Here is a 15,157-nt window from a genome sequence, read left to right on the forward strand (position 1 = left end):
CTGCTTTGTTACCCAAAATTTGCAAAATCAGCTGATAAACATAACAAGACAAGTTCTTATAGACTTCCCACACAACCAACATCATCCAGTATTGATAGAAATAGGAATACAAATACCAATAATACGGTCCATTCCACGACCAAGATGGAATTTTAGAAAAGCGAACTGGCAGGATTTTTCACAAAAACTGGATAAAATAGTAAGATAGATACCTCCTGTGACTGAAAACTACAACAGATTCATTGGAGCAGTCACATCAACAGTAAAGAAGTATATTCCAAAGGGTTTGTGAAAGGAATGCATACCTGGCTGGAATAAAGACTGTGAAGAGCTATACCAAGTGTACTTAGAATCTGGCGACTGTGACATAGCTGACGAATTATTCCAGAAGCTTGATAATGAGCGCAGAGAAAAATGGATAAAAACTACAGAGGACTTAGACTTTATGTCTAGAGCCCCTCGAGATCATCAACACACACACACACACACACACACACACACACAGGAGATTAAACGAACACTCAGAAATTTACGACAAAGTGCAGATGGCAGTTCCCAATTTTCAAGAGAATTTACCACAGATGAAATAACTGAGGCCTTAAAGGAGGTGAAAACTGGCAAAGCATCAGGCTTTGATAGTGTTCACCCTGAATTCTTGGTAAACTGTGGAAAAAATCCTCATCAATGGCTAACAAGATTCTTTTCTCACATTTTAAGGATGAGAAACCTTCCAACAGCCTTTAAGAGAGCCAAAATAATAGCCATATTAAAACCCAACAAGCCTCAAGATCAAGCAGAGAGCTATCACCCAATTGCGCTCCTCAGTTGCTGTTATAAGCTCCTTGACAGTCTCCTCCTTAACAGAATTGGGCCAAAAATATCTGAAGTTATCCCTGTTGAGCAAGCAGGCTTTAGGGCTCAACATAGTTGAGCCCTAAAGCCTGCTTGTTGAACAGGGATATCTATCTTTACGATATCAATCTTAGAACAGATATCAATCTTAGTACGGACCAAGTACTAAGCCTTACTACCCATATAAAGCAGGCTTCCAGAGATGTTTGAAAACCTCTGTTGTGTTTGTTGACCTTACTGCTGCATACGACACGGTATGGAAAGCGGGGAGGATGCTATACAAGCTGATACAAGTCATACCATGGCAATCCATCATACAACTTATTGGTAACATGCTGAAGATCCCCATTCAGTCCACATGACATATCATTTACAAACAAGTTAAACAGCAGGGGGCCAAGAACAGAACCCTGGGCACACCACAGATACTGCTCCATCATACACACAACCTGCTACTCCGATCCATCTAACGAATATACTACCTATTTCCATATTTCCTATTTCCTCTGGCTTGTACACCAACTTATATTATATGATAGACTTTGTGTTTCCTAGGAGGAGCTCCTATGATGAGTCTCTTGACTCCATGGAGGCCTGAATTTTGTGTCATTTTGCAGTAATCTATCAAACACTTTTGCAACGTACAAGAATATCACTGTATATGATTCTCCCTTATTTAACACACTCGTTACCCTATCATAAAATGCAAGTAAATTGTTAAAACAGGACCTACCCTTTACAAATCTGTGCCGATCATCATAAAGAATGCTATGTCCATCAACCCAATCATGTATTCTATTCCTTACCAATCTCTCCAACACTTTGACCACAACTGCAGTTTTACAGACTGGTCTATAGTTGGAGACTTTTGCCTTAGAACCATGCTTGTGGAGTGGTACTATTTTGCCTTCTTTCCATGCCTTAGGAGCCCTACCCACTGCAAGACTTTCATTAAATAACCAGGTCAAGGGCATAGTCAACTGTAGTGCACATTCCTTTAAGAATACGTGGTGATTATGTCATCCACATTTCTGCAGCCCTATTAACATCTAACCAGCCAACATCTGATACAGCTCTGATTATTTCACTTCCAATTCTCCTAATACTTGCCTCTCTTCTAATCTTCTCTTCTAAATCACACAGCATCATTTACACCAGTATGACATACACTAATAAAGTGCTTGTTCAATAATTTCACTATACCCTTGGCAACTATTATTCTGCTGTCATGACCACCAGTGTCAACCTACCATAATTATTCTTTCCCTTGCTTTTTTTACACATAGTGGAAAAATTCCCTTGAGCTGTTAACCTTGTCCTTACCAACCAATCTCCTCTCATACTCCACCTTTTCTTTCTTTACACTGCTCATCACCTTCCTAGCCTGCACTTTATGCTCTTCATGGATCTGATCACCACCAATTATCTTGTACCTTCTCCATAGCATTTTTGAACAGCTTGCTTGATTTCACTGTTCATCCATTTCACTCCTACTCTATTTACTCGCTTAACCCTTGGTATGCAGTCATGCATTGCTTTTGTCAGATATTGCCTTGTGAGTTTCCATGCATTGTCAACATCTTTTCTGCTCAGCACATCTACCCAATGTACTGATGCTGACTGACTACAGAGCTGCCTATAATCCCCCACTTTATACTTCCACATATATCCATTTTTGGCAGTAGCCTTTCCTTACTCATGATCACTCTCATTAACTGGCACCAGTGTCAACCTCATTAACAACTACAACTTGTGAAGTTATCACCAAATCCAAAACATTAAAGCCTCTGGTTGCTTCAGTCACATGCTGCTTAAGATATTTATCTCTCAGAAATTCAACAAACTCACTCTTCTTGTTCCCGTTCACTATCTCCTACCATTCTATATTCCTGTAATTAAAGTCTCCCATCGGGATCACCTTCTTTTTACATGCCCAACTAATTTTCCTAAATATTTCACAATCAGTATTCTCTACATTCCATGGTCTATAACAGCATCCTATCAGATATACTAGCCTGTTAATTGCAACTTCACACCTCACAGACTCAAAATCTGTGCATGTACTATCAACTTCCACGCTTTGTGGACACAATTCCTATGCAATCATTAAAAGCACTCTCCCTTCTCTTTTCACATTTCTATCCTTCTGGGAAACTATATATATCCTTCAATTTCTATTCCTGACATGCCATCCTCCTCAGATAACCAAGTTTTACTTATTACAATTATCATTGGGCATACTGACTCAGTCAATGCAACAAACTCAGCTCTCTATTTTATCTGCACACTTAAAGAATAAGCAAGTATTGCCAGCCTGGTTGGCCGAGTGGTTAGCGTATCTACTCTCCAGCCAAAAGGCTGTGGGTTCGAATCCTGCCGTAGGCATGGATACTCGTGATTGTCTGTGAAAATACTAGTGGTGGTGGTCGGCGGTAGATAGCGTTGGTGTAGATGATGAAGGTAGTTGCAGTTCATTGTAGTTGGTGGATTCAGTGGTGAGACAGAGCGCTGTGGAGTAAGTGCCTCCCTTGATGAGTCTTTGGACTCCATGGAGGTGTCACATAATAATAATAATTGTAACTTGGCTATTATTCCTGGCAACAGGATGGTGAGTTATAGACCAGTCTGTATATCTGTGGCTATAGTCAAGGTATTGGAAAACTGGTTAGGAATAGAAGACAAGATTGTGCTGATGAGCATATAGGATTTTATGATGCCCAGCAATGGTTTGTGAAGGGTTTTTCTTATTTTATCAATATGCTTACATTTTATGATAAGGTGATGAATTTGTTAGATAAAAGAAAGTCATATACAGTGATATTCTTGAACTTTAAAAAGGCATTTTATAGATTAATATAAGGTGAAAAAACTATCTTTATTGGCAATAATGACCTGAAAGGTATTCTATGATGAAGAAGTTGTTGCACAAAGCAAAAAAGAAGAGCAAGGAGGTGAAAATTGCAAGTCTCCTGCCATGATATGATAGAGGTGAATTCGGGTGGAGGGCGTCGATGGCAATTGAATCAATTGCCTATGGTCTACAAACCCAACATCATTCTTTCTGCACAATGATTCTGTTAAATTTTGTAAAGACATTTAAGAATACCATATAGAACTCTGTTACGCAAATTAGAACAAATTGGGATAGATATGACACTGTTTATGTGAATAAGAGGGTGGCTGCTGAACAAATATCAAAAAATGGTATATAGAGAAGCAGAATCCAGGAGAAGGCAGGTGACTAGTAGTGTGCCACAAGGTTCTGTGCTAGGACCACTATTGTTTAATTTGTACATAAATGATATATGAAATAATCTGAATGGAAATATTCTGTTATTTGTTGCTAATGCAAAATTGGGTAGAGTAATAATTAATCAAAGGCAATGTGGAGAGTTTGCAGGATTATGTGAATAGGCTGTCAGTATGGGCAAAATATAATGGGTATCAGTATGACACAGAGAAATGTAAAGTTGTGCATTTGGGATAAATAGATTACAGGCTGTGTTCCACATTGATGGAAGTGTACTCCAGCAATAGATGAAGCTAGAGATTTGGGGATGTTAGCAGTGAGTGAGAGCACTGAAATTCAGAATAATCCTATAAAGTTGTCAAGGTAGCTCATAGGATTACTTGGCTATTGAAGAATATAAATGATATACGAAATAATCTGAATGGAAATATTCTGTTATTTGTTGCTGATGCAAAATTGGGTAGAGTAATGATTAATCAAGGACAATGTGGAGATATGTCTACATCTGAATTACTGTGCTCAGGTTTGATCACCTGGGTTTCTTGGGGATGAGGAAGTAAGGGAGAGGATTTAGATACAAGTGAGGAAGAAGTTGGTGAGTGGTCTGTGGAATATTCTCTATGAGGATAGATTGAGGGTTTGTGGGTTGCAAAAATTGGTCGATAGCAAAAAAGTGATGTATATGATAGAAATATTTAAGTTACTTAAAGGGTTTTATAGGATTGATGCAGGGGAAGTGTTCAGCACTTGGCTGGAGGGGGCAGAACAAGAGGTCATCCATGGAAGATGAGTAAGAGTGTAGTTAGTAGCTGTGTGAGGACTAGATGTTGCACTTGGAGAGTAGTAAATGAAAGGAATAGGTTGCCAGAATCAGTTGTGAGTGCTTTATTTATTAATTGGTGCAAGGAGAGATACAGTGGATATTGTGTGGATGGTTTGGGTCTCCCACAATGAGTATTTGAACTCCATGATGGTGCCCATACAATAGCAAAATGAAGTAAAGTGTGATCTTTTTTGTCAGAAATATGGCATTTTGACAGTATTGAATTTTACAAGGTTATCCTTGCCTCACTGAGAAAGACAAGAACATCAGAGGCATTGAATGCTGAAGACTTTGAAGCTTGAATGAATTTGTACTACAATGGTTGTCGATGTTCACAAATGAAAAAAGTGATAGAACGTACATTGTCAACAGCAACATTATGGATTGGAATCGTGTCAATTGAAAGGTTATTTATATATAGGAGGAGGAGAGTGGATGATCTGAGGAGAAGTTATCTATCATGTCATATAGTGAATAACCTAAGAAGAAACTGATGACAAAGTTGCAAAAGGTAGAATGCAAATCATTGGATGGTAGTTTAGTCATCAGGCCTCTGTACCAGAACTTAACATGCCATAGAAATATCAAGAGCAACTACATCATTTTCTCCAAACCATTCCATGATTTGTGTCAAGAAGTTGGCAATGGCTAGGAGAGCTGTTGGGAATTATGAATGGCCAACTTTATATTGCTCATCACTAATTAGCTGGTGGGACTTTAGGAAGTGCAGGTATTCTGAAGCAAAAATTTTGAACACAGCTAGAGGTATACTACCGAGAGTGGAATCATTATTAGCATCCAACATATTCAGGATTTTTCTGACTTCCAACAAAGGACTAAGAGGAGACATGGAGTGAGCTATTCTTAATAATGTAGGAGAGCAATTTGTTATCATAATCAGTTAGCAGTTGGAGAAGAATATAAAAAAGAAGTTTGCTTTTTTTGGGATGATGCTATGATGGCTTTTTAGATGAAACATGGAAGGGCAGATGTTGCATCCATTGGTCATGCAAGCAAGCAGTAGGCTCAGTGACCATGGCCATTTGAACAGGAGACAATTTTTCTACATATGGTCCTTTCAAAATCAGATTTGGATTTGTTGATGGGTTTCTTATAGGTATTCTGAACTTTAGTGTAGGCTGAGTGTGAAGGTGTTTTAGTCTTGATTTTGCAAAAAAGATGAAGACAATCAAGAGTATTGTTTGTATGGTGAAGAGAAAATTAAAAAAGTAGAGACAAGGGGATGATTGTTCTCTTGTATAAGGGAACAGTCACTTCCTTGCCTAGTTTTCTTGGTGATATGAAAATTGCCAATTTCAGGACTGTGGAATGTATGTTATGAGGATAAATTGAGGGAGCAAAATTGCAGAGGCTGGTGAAAGAGAGAAGAAAGAGTTAAGCTGTATAAGTTATTAATATGAATGAGAGGCTATCTATGAAAATTGTATAAGGGTGTGGTGAATAGGGATATGGGGATTTTTTTTTTTCATGAAGAATTTGTGAGTTATTGAAAATGCATTGCAGACACAAAGACTGTGAGCACAAAGACTATTAAAGAATTTAATATGTGGTATGATAGGTATTGCTGTCTACTATGCTGTAAGAAGACTCAATGAGGTGTGTGTGAAATAATAATGTGAGAAAATGGAGGTTGATTTTCCTTTAGGTGTTCTGGTTTCTCTTTACAACATCAATCCAAGCTTAAACATATTCATTGTTATTGTTATTATTATTATTATTATTACTGTTGTTGTTATGTAAGACCTCCAAGAAGTTCAATGATCCAATGCAGAGGGACACTCCACATAACATGACACACTGTCCATGCCCCATGCAACTGTCTGCCATCCACACATCATGCCATCTACTATGCATTAATAGTATTTTTGTCTGTTATTTGCATATGTCCCTACAGACAGGCAAATCTGGTTGATTTGCTTTGATGTGGGAATTGAATTTAGGTGCTCTTTGAGCAAGACAATGCCAAACGATAAAACACTATTTTGGGTGAAAACAAAAAAAAAAAAGTTAGAAAAGGTGCTTTTCCCACACACAACCACTCCCACACATGCACTCGATTATTGTTTCAACTGATGGCTCACTTCTGCATGCATGACTTTGCAGATTTGAGAAATTGAACTGCTACCATAGAAATAGTGATGTTTTTCAGTTGTAATTTATAAAGATAAAAACACTATTTTTTAATTGAAGGAGTTAGCCAATCTCATACGGAAGTAGCAGGGTTTTCATCCTGGAATCTTGAGTTTTTCATCTTACATATAGATAAATGGGCCTACAGAACACATGCAATTTACAGACAAAAAATACTGTTTTTGGTGATGATGGATGGTAGATGGTGTTGATGGAAGTACTGTCATAGAAGGAGAATTCAGTAGTAGTGGAGAGGGTGAGATGTATTTAGTGAAGTAGAGTGATGAGTCCTTGGACTCCCTGAAAGTGTCATGTAATAATGATAATAATAATTTTAAAGTATAAAGTACAGTTTTTAATAATTATAACATTATGTATAACTATAATATTAATTAAAATTTATATATTAAATCTTAATTGTTTTCATACTTATTTGAACACATATTGTAGCATATTTAGCCATTAGAAGAAGGAGTTATTCTTTTCTAGTTCCACACATAACTATTGAAATATTTATTTGATAGACAAAAGTTTACTTTTTTTTTTCTTTTTTTTTTTTTTTTTTTTTAAATTTACAGAGCTGATTCTGAGAGAGGCCTTTCTAGGAAATTCATACTTGAAGGCAAGTTGTGGTAAACAATTTTCACCATCATTTTTGACATATTTTATGAAATGCACAATATATATTTTTTTGTGACATCCTGATTTAAATTGAATTAAAATATTTTTAGGACACAGAATTTAGACAGCTCTAATTTTTCAACAGATTCATTTCTTCTGACAAGAATTCAGCAAGGGGGGGGGTCAATATGCATTAGGCACTAAATCTGTTAAATACACCATAATGCAAAGCAATCTATTCACCCCGATTTAACCTAATTTATTTTATTCCATATTTATTTATAAAAGAATGCATAAACCAACATTCCAAGTAGGCAAGTCATAGTATAAAAGGGCACAATATACAATGAACAGCAATAATAATAATAATAAAAATAATGCAGTAATTTATAGGAAGCAATATGAATTATCAAACTTACTTATGCATTTGACCTGAACTTTACACAACCATACACCCAGCATAAACACTGATCCTACAAGATAAATTCAAGGTGTAGACATATATCAAAAGATGTTCCTTGGTTTCTTTACTATGGAATATGCAGATCTAAGTCTTTCATATAATCCATTTTTTCACTTTGTTATTGTATTTTTAATGTGGACTTGGGCTATTTTTAATTATGGTTAAAAGCTGCATATTTAGGCTTACAAGGATTAAAACCAGTAAATTAAAGATACCAAGAAATTATATACTTGGTTTAATCCTTTATCCAAGTGTAAGCAAACAAGTTTGCACCTGAACTATTTTCAGGACTGGATCAACTCATATAAAGAAGCTAATGACTTCACATCACTTGCCTTAGTATCCCATAATGCAAAGCACACAAAGCACATCTCCTTGCAGACATGTATAATGCTATACATTATGGGAAGGTCACTACTCAGACTGGTTTCGACCTTTATTTAGGTCTCATCAGTGGGAGCCAGACCCAGAGGTGATAATAAGGTTGAACTAATGCAGAAGTCATATTTTCATATACGAGTTGCCAAAAGGCATCTCTAATCCAGAGTATGACTTCTGCATTATTATTATTATTATTATTCAGGCCTCCATGGAGTCAAAAGACTCATCGTGGGAGGTCCTTCCTAAGAACATAAAGTCTGTCAAAATTCATCGAGGGGAGGTCCCCCTTAAGAAACACAAAGTCTATCATACCACTCCTTAAACTCATTGACTGTTCTTGCTCTCACCACTCCATCAGGCAATGCATTCCACGGTTCAACCACCCTCCACACAAAGAAACCACTCCTCACCCTCTTGCTCACAGTTTCCTTGCGTAACTTCCAGGGATGGCCTCTTGTAATCACTCCTTCCCGCTGTTCAACCAAGCGAAAGAACTCCCCAGTGTCAACCCTGTAACCACCTCTCAACAATTAATTACTTCAACCTTAGTATTACCTCTGGGTCTGGCTCTCACTGATGAGACCTAAATAAAGGTCAAAACCAGTCTGGGTAGTGACCCTTCCCATAATGCATAGCATTATACATGTCTGCAAGGAGATGTGCTTTGCATTATGGGATACTAAGGCAAGTGATGTGAAATCATTAGCAACTTGTATAAAACAAGTTGCCCCAGTCCTGAAAATAGTTCAGGTGCAAATTTGTTTGCTTACACTTGGATAAAGGATTAAGCCCAAGTATATAATTTCTTGGTATCTTTAATTTATAGTATAACCAACTGGAAAAACTTCCAACAATTAAAATCAATGTTTAATTCTTCAGATATTTTATCACAGTCACGAAACATTTTCAGGGAGTATGATATAAAATTTAACTCTCTCTCTCTCTCTCTCTCTCTCACACACACACACACACACACACACACACACACACACACACACACACACACACACACACACACACACACACACACACACACACACACACACACACACACACAGGCAGCACAAAGCTAAATGAAACTGGGTAGACAAAAGCTTAGACTTCTAACTAGACAAGGTGTCCTCTTTGGATGCCAGTTGGAGGCATTGGTTGTAATAAGGGATCTTTGTGAATTAATATTTCCCATATTTTGGGAAGTTTAAATCATCCATATTTATTTAGATTAGATTGATATTTGAGGACAGCTGCTGATCTAAAAAAAAGTATTTCATTTTAAATTTTCTGTGATGGTGCATGGTGGATTCTTTTTCCATTTGGTTATGGATGTAGTATCTAAAGCATGATCCACTAGACTTGGCTGACCATAGTCATGATTACAGATATATTTTTTATATTCTTCCATGTAGATGGGGCTGATATCTTCCAGTCTGTCTTAGTAGGCCAACTTGCAGGAACAAGGAACTTTATACACACCAGGAACTGAGAGGAGTTGAGCCTTGGGGCAATAGACAAGGGTAGCTAGTTTCAAACGAGGCTTGAAAGCAATGCAAAGGCGCATTTTTTTTTAAATTCTGCTTATTTTTTCATATGTGTTCCAGATGTGGGGAATGGTGATAGCATTATTACAAACTTTCTGAAGAAAGGGTCAAGGATTGGGGAAGGATTAAGTGTTTTGTAGGAAATGTGGTCATTAGATAGAAAAGTGTAGCCTCCATAGTGCAATTGGAAGAACAGCAGAAGATTGCGACCTTTGGTTGGTAAAGACCTGCATTCGATTCTTGTCATGATGAGAGGAATCCCTATATATGCTTTTTCAAATGATGGTGAGTTAGCTGATCTCATACACAAGTAGCAAGGGTTTTCTACTGGAAGTTTGGGTTTTTCATCATGATGGTTTTTTTTTAAGAAGGTCACTTCTTGGCCTGTGGAGATTACCAACAGACTAAAACCATATAATTCTAGACCCCCCCCCCCCGCATATATGGACTCCCAAAAATACATAAAGAAAATGTGCCATTATGTCCCATAGTGGATGGCATTGATTCCCCCACTTACAAACTAGCCAAGCATTTAGCCAAAGCACTCTCACACTATTATACTGGCAACACACCATCACACATAAAAAACTCATCACACTTCAAAGCCAGTATAGAAAAACCTTACACTCCAACATAAGGACATAATGGTCAGTTTTAATGTCTCCTCCTTATTCATAAATGTCCCCCCTCAAAGAATCTTTAAAGCTAATCTAAGCTAAATTTCCTCCCGATATCTCAGCCCTATTTCAGTTTACAATGAACTCAGGCTATTTCGTTTGGCAGGAAAAATTCTACAAACAGATAGAGGGGACAGCCATGGGTTCACCACTTTCCCCACCCTTGGCCAACTTCTTTATGGAGACTTTTGAAAAGAAAGCCTTAAACTCAGCCCCACAAAAACCTACCATATGGTTTTGCTACGTTGATGATGTGTTCGCTATTTGGCCACATGGCCCGGATTCACTCCTCTCCTTCCTAACACACTTAAACAACCAACACCCTAGAATCAAGTTCACCCTGGAAAAAGAGAAAAACAATAACCTCCCCTTCCTAGACACACTAGTCATCTGCCAATCTGATGGAACCTTGGTTTTCTCAATTTATAGAAAACCCACCCATACAGGCAGATACATTCACCAACAATTGCATCACCCCCCCCCCCTCACAACAGTATGGAATTATTAAGACACTATTCAACAGGGCAAAAATAATCTGTTCAAATGATCAAGCCCTAACCACTGAAATAAATCACATCCGTGACACTTTCTCAGCCAATGCCCCCCCCCCCAAATCCAAAAAAATACTTAAACCAGTTATCCACAACCCACCTCCCCCTCCCCCCTTTCACAAAAAAGATTACTCTAAATCCATCACCATTCCCTACATCTGAGGCACCTCGGAAAAAATCAACAAAATCTTAAAAATACATGACTTGACCACTTGTTACAGACCATTTAGAAAATTGGCATCCCTTATCTGCTCCACTAAAGACCAACCACTTCCCCTAGACCTACCTGGTGTATACCAGGTCCCTTGCAGCTGTAAATTGTCCTACTTTGGCCAAACAGGCAGGACAGCAAATATCAGAATCTCAAGGATTACATCCGATTTCACCAGTACAGCCACTCTGGGCTTGCAGACCATGCTCTGGATACTCACCACAGAATAAGATGGAAGAAAGCCACAGTAATACACCGCAGCAAGTTCAAATATGAAAGACTATTCATGGAATCAGCCTCAGCCCTTAGGAACATGCCAAACCTCAACAAATTTGGATGCATGAGACTGCCCCAAATTTGGGAAACATTTATCAGAAGAACTTCAGCCCAAAGGCCAAGAACTACCAATATAGCCCACCAGGGGGCATCATCAAGACTTTAGGAAAACATTGACTTCCTAGCTTCTGTTCTCATTTGCTGTTATGTAGTACTTGCATGCACTTGTTTTTGTATTAAGTTCCCAAGAAGATGGCAACGTGACGTTTGCCGAAATATCGGAAAGTATATATTAAAGTTTATTTAATTTATATTTCTAGTGTACGCTGCCAATTCCTTAATTATTAGTTAAACAATACCTATGATAGTTTAATTTATAAATTAGGTACAGTATGAGATTACCAACAATAACTAATAATAAAATAGAAAAATTATAACAACATACTGTAATAAAAGTTGTCTGAATATGAATGAGAATGGAATCTTAGCAAACTCAGCATATGTTTTTTTTTTATATTTATTTATTATTTTATGAAGTTGAGAACTTTCACCTTTTTCACTTAAAAGGAAGCACTATACAGCTTCTCTATGGCATATCAGAATTGCCAGCATCACTACTCTTGCACTTTGGGGCCATTATTAAGTAAAATAAGGGTTAATTGAACACAAGCACTACGATACCATGACAGTCGATCTGATAACCGAGAACTACTCAGAACGGCATTCAATTTAGAACTTATGAATTGTCTATTACTAAAAAAAAAAGAGTCATACGACTTCATTTTGGTGATGTAAAATTATATCGGCAAAGTGGATATAAGATCAACATTATTTCAAAGCCAAATGTTTGTAGATACTGTGAAAGTTTTGTAAGCTGACCTGATAGCTTATGAGCAGTGACGGATTAAGGATAGTTGGGGCCCCTAGGCAAATTATATTTGCCCCCCCCCCCCCCAAAAAAAAATAATAATAAAAAAAAAATAATAAAAGTTAGGTGGCAAATAAATGAAATTTTGTACTTTTGAATTTTTTGAACTTCTGCTTTTTTCTGCCTGTTAAAGGGTTAAAGGATGATAAATAAATAAAAAAAGGCGAAACTTCCTATCTCGGCAATGCAATCAGTTTTCGTGACCTTGAAGCTGTCAACAGCGCCGTGTGTCAGCATTGGTAATGCGGTTTAATTTAAAGCGTAGATAGCATGTGCTGTTCAAACTACAAAATACGAAGCTTGTCAACTAGCACTGACATTGGTATTGTGCCATTATTTAAAGTGTAGATAGTGTGTGCTGTTCAAAATACGTATTAAAACGTAATAATTGTTGTGAAAAAATTTTCGCTTAAAATAATCAAGATTTTTATGTTTACTGAAAACATTAATCTATTTTAGGAAAATGTCTTGGCTGTGGGCTCCGAAAGCCTGTGGCCCCTAGGCACGTGCCTCATTGCTTTAATGGGTAATCCGCCACTGCTTATGAGAATACAATCCTTGCCATCCCCGAGTTGCCTTAACTACTTAAGTCAAGTAGTGCAAGCTAAGGAAACTTGGGGATGCCAAGGATTGTATTCTTGTAAACTCTTAGATAAACTTATGATACTTTCATAGTATCTACAAATTCAGCTTTGAAATAATGTTGGATCTAATATCCACTTTGCTGATGTAATTATAAATTGTTTATTTCTGGAATTTTCCTAATATTTTTGAACCGGGCTTGACTGCAGGTAACTGAAATCACAGATAGTGAACCTGCAGATAAGGGGGGGGGGGGAAACTATGGTATATCCTAAGACCCCTTGTAGTCAAAGACTCATTTAGGAGGTCCCTTTTGTCATACACATAGCCCATCATATCATGCCTTAAACACATTCAAATTCTCTGCAGACACCACCCTCTCAGGCAGTGCATTCCAATCATTCACAACTCTCCATGCAAAACACCTGCTTCTCACTCCCTTGCTTATGCCCTTCTTATACAGCTTCCAGGGATGTACTGAAAATCTACTTCTTCAAGATGTAGTAATTTTGCTTAATGTTTCCTTCTATGTTAATTTTTTTTTTTTAATTTTTGGTTTACTAGTATTGACCATTCACATTATTAATGCTGCATTTTTATACAAACTATCTATGTGGTTTGGACAATCTGAATGATGGAGTTGATTAGTACTACAACATCTGCAAAACAGATGATTAAACAGAATAGCATAATTTTCAGGAGTTATTCTGTATCTATTTCCTGTAAGTCTGAAAACATATTTGAGGGTAATAATAAAGAGATTTGGTGCCAAAGAGTCTCCTTGAAGAATTCATTGGAAATAGAAAAACTCTGAGTCATCTCTCCATTGATCTTTACTCTTGCTTGGTGGTTCTGATATGGTACTGTTATTGCTTTAATTATAAATTACAGTGGTACCTTGGTTAACAATGGCCTCAGATAACGACGTACTTGATTAACAACAAGTGGCTGTAAGAAAAAGTCTCTTGGTTAATGAAACAGGCTTTGGTTAACGACTGTCGATTATGTGAACCTCTATCCGATCTAAAAAACTGGAATTTTCCAATCGCACTCAGCCATGCACGGGAAGACATTGTCGAATAGAGAACAGCCACGCAGCATAGCTGTGAAGCTCAGATATGTTTGACCCATCATAGCCAGCTGTTTACGTTTTCCGTTTATTGTTTATTTTCTTGCAGTGTACTGTGCTTTATTTTAAAATTTGTGGTTATAAATGCATTTTATGATGAAAATGAGTATTTAAGCATTTATTTTTTATGTGTTGATTCATATAGACAATAAATCGGCAGGTACGTGTCACTCTTCGTTCCCCATCAAAAGGCAAAATCAAATCTCATCTGTATAATAATTGTTGTATCTATAAGCTGCTAATCAGTGTATGTTACTGTAAGTGCTGTATCTAATATCGTCACCTTACAAGCAAAATGCACTAAGGAAAAAATTGCAGGTTTCGAATTTAACTGTTAACGTTTATTTCAAAAAATTTTTTTATTTTTAACTTTTACTTTTATTTTCAGGTGACGACATGTTCTTTGTATCCCTTGTCTTAATGTTGTACAATTTGCAATAATACCGTATTTTGCGTATCTTTTTTCTTTTTTTTATAGAGTGAATTTTTTTACCGTGTGACAAAATGGGTCTCAAAAAGAAAGCTAGTGAGGGGGAAAAAAAAAAACCAGAAAAATTTTCTCTATTGAACAGAAGAAAGAAATAATAGCAAAACATCATGAAGGTGTAAAAGTTATGCAGCTAGCTCGAATATATAAAATCAGTTATTCTACAATATCAACCATTTTGGCTAAGAAAGAAGAACTTATGGTTGCTAAGGGAACTTTAAGGTTGAGTGTCAGAGG

General features: G+C 37.1%; 1 protein-coding gene across 1 annotated transcript in view; it reads left to right on the top strand.

Moving 5' to 3' along the window:
* Window positions 1–15,157, top strand: part of LOC150107665 (voltage-gated potassium channel subunit beta-2-like) — a 257,488-nt gene that overhangs the window by 135,509 nt on the left and 106,822 nt on the right. Inside the window, exon 9 of the mRNA XM_090392162.1 lies at window positions 7,655–7,698. Within this exon, the coding sequence (XP_090248288.1) occupies window positions 7,655–7,698 (44 nt within the window). The remainder of the gene's footprint in view (window positions 1–7,654; window positions 7,699–15,157) is intronic.

Source organism: Typopeltis vanoorti, chromosome 4 (assembly GCF_054136105.1).
Source record: "Typopeltis vanoorti isolate ZY-2024b chromosome 4, IOZ_Tvanoo_1.0, whole genome shotgun sequence".
Taxonomy (NCBI): Eukaryota; Metazoa; Arthropoda; class Arachnida; order Uropygi; family Thelyphonidae; genus Typopeltis; species Typopeltis vanoorti.